Below are 7880 nucleotides of genomic sequence, written 5' to 3' on the forward strand. Positions count from 1 at the left end.
ATCTGGTTTCCTATCTTACTATAGGGACCATTGGGGAAATAATAGACCTCGCCTTTATTAGAGTTTTATCAACTCCAAAGCCGTCAACTATAGTAGGGACAGAAGTTAGGCCACCAGAAATTGAAGTGGCATGAAAGATACAACAGGATATAGTTGCAGAAAGATCAGAGCATACTAGATTTGAGTGGAAGGTCGAGTTAACTTTGACATGAAATGTAGCGTCACCATTGATGCGGTGTTAAATCACATCTTAATCTTGGTTCACATTGATACAATTCCTAAGGCGTCAGCTATAGGAGTGGCAAAAACACTCTAGCAAAGTATGTTCGCTGTTGTTGGCATGTTGGCTTGACATACCACTTCCTAGGCCGTGCCTATAACATGATAAAATCTGATGATCAAGCAAACAAATAGCAACCCTGGTTTGAGTTGATGTTCTATCTGCCACAAATTAAGTAACGAGCGTAATTATTAATAAACGAAAAGGAAAAAGAAACAACAACTAGAGAGGGGAAAGAACCTGACCTCACTAAATATTGGTGCACAACTCAGGAGAAGTAAACAACGGGAACAAACATTTTATTCTCGCTAAATAAGAAACTCTTTATGAATTAATTCGGTTCAGATGCTTGCGAAGAATTCTTCATACTGGCACAAGGTATCCATATTATTTCATTACCCAAATGCATAAGAGCAATGCCTTTAGCAGCCAAGTCGAGCCTGATTTGGTCACTCTCCCTAAATTCCTTGGCTTCCCTTGCCTGGATCATAAGTTCAATTTGTTGCAGAACATCTTCCTCAGTCAACTCTGCTCTCGTCAAAGCCTTAGCTTTAAATTGGATCAGAACCTCTGTATAGGATAAAGATGATAGTAGTCCAAGAGTATCTAGAACCATCTTCACTTCTTTCTCCATTTCAACAAGGGACAGGAACAACGAATGCTCTTGCTGCCCTGCCCCTTGAGCAGCTGGTTCATGAGCCACAAAAGTTCCCAAAGAGCACCAGTTTTGAGGAAGTCTTGAGTGTGGAGATCATCTGACATTCTATTGTAGAAATCAATCTTTAATTTATTGATGCACTCCTGAGCGTTGGGAGTTACTGGAATAATTTTGCACTTTGGTACCAGGGGATTTCTCTCTCGAAATGAAAATAAGGCCTCTTCAGAGTCCCGCAAAGTGTGATACAAGTAGAAAACATCTGCTGACGCAAATTGAAGCTGTTCTTGCGAGTAAGTGACAGGTGCCCGGTAATGCGTACTCATTATCAAATATCTCAATACTAATGGATGATACAATCTGGTTATCCCACGAATAGTATAAAATTTTCCAGCGGACGTGGACACTTTCTCGTTGTTGGTGTTGTCGACAAAACCATTATGCATCTGATGTAGTACATTCTTTGTCCAAGACAGCATCAACTATGACTAGTTGTTCTCGTTCTCCTGAAGCAACTCTGACAAGTTTTTCTCGTTCTCCTGAAGCAACTCCGACAAGTTGATTCCATTCTGTAATCAACTTTGTTTAGTTTACTTGCTTTACAAGTCTTTTAGCTTTCCTAGTTTAGTTAGCTTTCCTTTTTCTTTTATGTTTGACAGTTCTTGTGAACCTATTTAAAGGCTATGCCTTCTTGTTTAGAGACACCTTATTATTATTATTCAATCAAGATTATTATCTTTATCAACTCTTTCAATTCTCTTATTCTTAATCTTTGATTTCATCTTATTCGTATCTCTTTCGTGTCTTTGTATCACTTGCAATCTCCGTATTGCTTTATTCTTAACAGGTTCTACACTAGCATCCAATACTTAATTTGACTAGTGTTGGAGTGGCTGCTCGGAGCAAGTTCGTTTTCGTGATTTGGGATTATGAGATCCATTCCTCCACCATGAATATCAAAGGAGGAAGTGAGTTCCCCTACATAGGTAACATCATAACCCAAATGTGTTAGGTATCTATCAAGGACATCAACAGCAACATATGCACGAGCATGCCCGATGTGGCTAAGATCATCATAAGCTGTAAGACCACCGACATATACCCTAACTTTCCCTGGCTCTTTAGGTATGAAGATCTCCTTTTGCTTAGTCTTGATATTGTACAACTGAAACTTTGGTATCGCCATTATTGTCAACAACAATCACTTCAGAATTTGAAATCGTTGGATGATGAAACCCCCAAGTGGTGATAATATTTTTCTTCAGCTTTTGAACCCTTAAACCCTAGAGGATGAGAGAGGGGAATCTACAATCGACACGCAGGAAATAAAGAGAAGATTTCTAGGTACCTACAACTCAAGGACTAGCCCTATATATGGAGAAGGCAAACATGAAGCACTTTCCTAATTGGGTTAGGAATGAAACCCATCTCAATATATACGGAAACGGACCAAAAACAGGAAGCCCGCTTTTTCCTTGCAGCAGCAAGAGCAGTTCTTTCCTAATTAACAGATCAAGTGAAACTTCAGTATCATTGTTACGTACTTACTACTTAGTAGCAGCCGTGGTAAAATAATCAGAGCAAGCTAGAGTTGAGTGGAATGTCTTAGTGCAACCCGTTATTCATATGCATACAATTACAATAAACGAAGATGAAAAAAGATTGAATCATGAATCCATCAGGAGAATTCAAGGTTCCCAAGTTCAGAATTCTTTTTTTGATTTTGAAGCATCAAGACTACTCAAGGAATCTGGTGTGCTTTTGCCTTTTGATGAATTCAAAGCAGAGCTAACGGAGATGATGAACATTGATGGTACTATTAAATATGGTGAGCCATGCTTCAAAAAAAATATATATATATATATAGTGAGCCGTTTTGTGTTTCGAAATTTCCACAAGCGTTTTGTTGAAGTTGACGAAAAAGGAACTGAAGCTGCTACTTCTACTTCTATGGGTGTGATGCTCGGTAGTGATTTTCGATCAGACCCCCCTCCTCTTACCGATTTTGTGGCAGATCATCCTTTCATGTTCATTATAAGAGAGGAGCAGTGTTGTTCATGGGACATGTCCTTAATCCTTTGTTAAGTTAGTGCGATGAAGACACCCTGAGTACGTCCCTAGCTGTCTCTTTTAGTTTCATCAAGTAGTTTAGATCATCCAACTTTCCTCTTTGACATGAAATCTTTTATGAAAAGATTCAGAATTTTATCAATGATTTTAGTCATTTGAAATTTATCTTTATTTTTAACTTTGAAATAATGTCTCTTATGTTAATTTACTACGTACGTCTTATATACTTTATATTGACATATCATCGTTCTGCCCCGAGCGATTCCCAATTCATTCAGCATTGCACCATATTGTGTAGTATTTTATAACATGTTATGACTGCTTTGTCAGCGTGTTGTGCCGTGTCGTGTCACGTGCTTATCCGTGTAACATACTATGATGTGCCACTGTGCCGATTAGTCTAGTACTGGCACGGCCCAATTTACACCTCTAGCGACGCGTCTTAGAGTTATCCCAATGGTTGGAATCATATGGACTATAATTGAATAATTGAAAGTAGAGATGATGCTAAACATATGGTGTAGTCGGAGTATTCTAAGATCTTCAACATGTTTATGGATAGCTGGCTGATGCGCAAATCTATAAGGGTGTGTGCAGACTTATGGTTAAGGTGGCGACATGACATCAATTTGTGAGTGAGCATATAAAACCTTATTCATGGAGGTGAGAAGATAAACACTTATAGATGCAGGTTTCCTTACAAAATGTTATTTGGCACACCCAAAAACCATTTTTGGTGTTCAAATTTTGGAAGTTTATATATCTTCAATTTGGTTTTCCTATTTTCTAAAGGGACCATTGGGGTAATAGACCTGCCTTTATTAGAGTTTTTAACTTTTTATCAATTCCAAAGGCGTCAAGTGTCAAGTAAAGGAGTGGCAGAAGTTAGGCCACCGGAAATTGAAGTGGCATGAAAGATACAACAGCATACAGCACAACAGTCAGAGCATATTGTAGTCAGTGGAAGGTCTTTGATATAAAATGTGGCGTCGCCATTGATGAGATGTTAAATAGCCCATCTTAATCTTGGCTTACATTGATAAAATGCCTAAGGTGTCACCTGCAGGTGTGGTTGAAACACTTCTGCACACTAAATTCGCTGTTGTTGGCTGGACATACGGATTCGAATGGGTAAGCTAAAAAAACGTATAGGGGTATCTTGTACAACTCAAGAGAAGCAAACACTATATAATAAACAAACAGACATACTTATCTTCTCTTTCAAGTAAGAATTTCTTTATGAATTAGTTCCGTTCAGATGTGAGAATTTATTTATAAAAGAAAAGGAAAACAGAACAAGGAGATGAAGGTAAGCCATTACCTCTAAGAAAGAAAGAAAGGAAATGACAATAAAAGGTAATTGTTGCAGGCGTTGGTGATTTTGTTTTATTTCAGTAGAAGCTATTGAACAGTTTCACCAGTTTCTAAACATCGTGCACAAGGTCTCCATAATATAGTTCCATTTTCCAACTCCATAAGAGCAACACCCTTAGCAGCCAAGTTGAGCCTGATTTGGTCACTCTCCATAAATTCCTTATCTTCCCTTGCCTGGACCATAAGTTGTATTTGTTGGAAAACATCTTCCTTAGTTAACTTTGCTCTCGTCAAAGCCATATCTTTAAATTGCCCCAGAAGGGCCAAAACCTCTGAATAGGATGAAGGTAATGGCGACAATAGTCCAAGAGTTTTCAGAATCCTCCCCACTTCCATCTGCATCACAATAAGGGACATGTACAACGAATGCTCATCTGGCTCTTCCTTCTTGAGCTGGTTCATGAGGGACAAAATTCCCGAAGAGGACGACCATTCAAGAAGTCTTGAGTTTGGAGATCATCTGATATTTTAGCATAGAAATCATCTTTTAATTCATTGAAGAATTCCGCACTCCCGTACCGTGGGATTACTCTCCTGAATTGAATATAATGGCTGATCACACAGTCCAGCAAAGTCTGGTACAAGTTGAAAACAGATTCTGACGCAAATTCAAGGTCTTCTTCTGAGTAATCGACATGTGTCAGGTAATGCGTACTCATCATGAGGTATATCAATGCTAATGGATGATACAACGTTGTAATCTCCTGCATAGTCCCAAGCGACTTGGACATTTTGTCGTTGTTGTTGGTATTGTCGACAAAACCATTATGCATCCAATATTTGATTTCACAACTCTGAGCAGGTTGATCGTTTTCGTGATGCGGGTCCATTGATCCTCCACCATGAATATCAAACGAGGAAGCGAGTTCACGTACATGAGTAACTTTATAACCCAAGTGTGTTAGGTATCCATCAAGGATATAAACAGCAAGATGTGGACGAAGATGACCAAGGTGGCTACTAAGATCAAAATCTGTAAGACTGCCGACATATATCCCAACTTTCCTTGGCTCTTTTGGTATGAAGATCTCCTTTTGCTTAGTCTTGCTATTGTACAACTGAAACTATCGTTGTATCGCCATTGACAACAACAATCGCTTGGATTAATTTTGATGATGAAACCACGAAATCGTGATATTTTTCTTCTGCTTCTTCTGAAACCCTAGAAGATAATAGGAGAGACGAATATAAAGAGGGGATTTCAACGTACCTACAATTCTAGGAGTATCCCTGTATATATGGAGAACACAAACTTAATTAGCCTCTTAGTAGGAGTAGGAAGCACTTTACTAATTGGATCATTAGAAACCCATCTCAATACGGAAACGGTCCAAAACCAGGAAACCCACTTTTTCCTTACAAGCAGCTAGGTTCTTTCCTTATTTATATCAAGAGAAATTCATCACCTTTAGGGAACATTTGAGAAATAGACCGCCTTCATTTGAGTTTTTCTCAATGCCTAAGGCGTAAACTATAGGAGTGGGAGAAGTTAGGCCACCAGAAATGGAAGTGGCATGAAAGGTAAAACAGGACATATATAGTTGTACATTAATCAGAGCAAACTAAAGTTGAGTGGAAAGTCTGAATTGACTCGATGGTGGTGATAGAGGCCAGAGGGAGTCAGCGAGGCACACTTTTGCGAATAAGTTTTTTTTTTTTGTCTGCAAGCAATGGTTTTGGAATATTGACTTCATTCTGTTTTGGCATATGCAAAGCTTATCTTCCAATACATTGGGCCTGCATTGCTAGATTCGGTACCTGCCCGAATTATATAAGTGTAGAGAATTTAATGTTACTGTTGTTGATAATAATTCAGAAATGTGAGTACACTGTAATTAAACAACAATTTTTTCTTGTCTTAATAATCTAAATTACTGATATATTATTACAAGAAAATAAGACGAAACAGACGATTGAACCTGGAATCAATCTTAACACTTTAAATTATTACATGAATATGCATGCAGTACTGATCATTAGAGATGAATTGGTATCATGTGTATCGAGAAAGATAGCTAGTATTCAAACACTAACCCTGATCCATGCAACTTTTTTTCCATGAGACGGTCAAGTCGTTCAACCATAAGAGGTGTCAAGTAATTCTTCCAATCACCAACCTCACCTTTCCTGAAGAAGACTTGGTTTGCGACCAGATTCCAATGTCCATTCTTATTCACGTCCAAATTCTTCAAGTGTTCAAAACTACATAGACTTAGGATATCTTCAATCACTCCATGTGTCTCTTCTTCTGTAGAGAAACTATAACCCATGAACTCTGCAAGTTTCTTTAATTGGATTTTTGGTTCTTTTTTCAAATCTTCATACATTAGAAACAACACTTTCTGAGGGTTCTCTAAACTTTCTTTCCAGTACCCAAGTACATGTTCCCAAAACGGACCGAATTGTGAGACTCCCTCGTAGAAAAACTCAAAAGCTTCATCGATAGATAGAGAACTATCTTTACTGTTCACTACTGCCCTCACTTTATTCATAAACATCCACATAGAAATAAATGTGTCTTGAGGGTTCCTACATAAGTAAACAATCTTGCAATTTATAGCTGGGTTCTTAATGGATTCAGCTAAAGAAGGGTAAGGGACATGGGTAGCTATAAGTCTGCATGGAGAATCGTGGTCATGAGGAGTTGTACTAGTTATGGTGAAATCAAGAAGTCTATGATCTGGAAGAATGTGTTTAAAATCGATGAATGGAACAAGGTCATGGGGTGAAACAGTAAGCAGTGGATGTCGGTGGTTATTGCTTGAAAAATGGTAATTGATTCGGTTGACAATGGCAAAGGCTAGTGCTTTCAACCAAGTGCTGCCTGATTTCGGTAGTGTTGCTAGGATCAAATCAGTATCCAAAGCTTTGAAATTCAGTTGAAAATCACTGACACTCTCTATTCCGTCAGCGGAACACCAAAATCCTTGATACTGATGGAGAATATGAGTCCCTAAACCATGGCGACCTGCACACTCTTTAGAAAGATTAGCATTATCATGGTTGTCGTTAGTAGCAGCCATATGTGTGATAAGGAGATGGCTAGTAAGTGTCTCTATTTTAAGATCAGAAACAAGGGCTTATAAATTGAAAAAGATGCTTTTTGATAAGGTGGTGAGTCATTGCTTAGCTTATCCATAGGAGTGGCAGAAGCCAAGCCACCCGAAATTGAAGTTACATGAAAGATACAACAGGATGTCATAGTTGCACTTGCACAACAACCATATTATTAATAAACTAGAGGTTGAGTGGATTGTAGAGTTGACTTTAATATAAAATGTGGACTCACCAATCCCTATTGATGCGATTATTTATTGAAAAAGAAAAGAAATATCGATCGAAGTAGAATTACAAAACACTTGTACGAGCACTGATGTGTCCAAATGATGTAGTACTACGAGTCTACGACTATCAAAGGAATTTGACCAGCAGTTCAACACTTGCAAACTTGTCCTAGCTGCGGTTCTCTTGAAGCTGCGAATTTTAGCTCCCTAATTTCCC

General features: G+C 38.4%; 1 protein-coding gene and 1 pseudogene across 1 annotated transcript; both read right to left on the bottom strand.

Annotated features, from left to right (window-relative positions):
• Nucleotides 1-611: 611 nt before the first annotated feature.
• LOC113280758 lies at nt 612-2121 on the bottom strand (annotated as a pseudogene).
• Nucleotides 2122-6394: 4273 nt separating this feature from the next.
• On the bottom strand, nt 6395-7402 carry LOC113280760 (cytosolic sulfotransferase 15-like). The gene has a single exon (XM_026529345.1). The coding sequence runs from the start codon at nt 7400-7402 to the stop codon at nt 6395-6397; it is 1008 nt and encodes a 335-aa protein (XP_026385130.1).
• Between the last annotated feature and the right edge of the window lie 478 nt (nt 7403-7880).

This window comes from Papaver somniferum, chromosome 5, assembly GCF_003573695.1.
Source record: "Papaver somniferum cultivar HN1 chromosome 5, ASM357369v1, whole genome shotgun sequence".
Classification (NCBI taxonomy): domain Eukaryota; kingdom Viridiplantae; phylum Streptophyta; class Magnoliopsida; order Ranunculales; family Papaveraceae; genus Papaver; species Papaver somniferum.

What these genes read in the sequence shown, in the direction of transcription:
- LOC113280760 (XM_026529345.1), bottom strand. Translation starts at nt 7,402, where the DNA reads ATGGCTGCTACTAACGACAACCATGATAATGCTAATCTTTCTAAAGAG.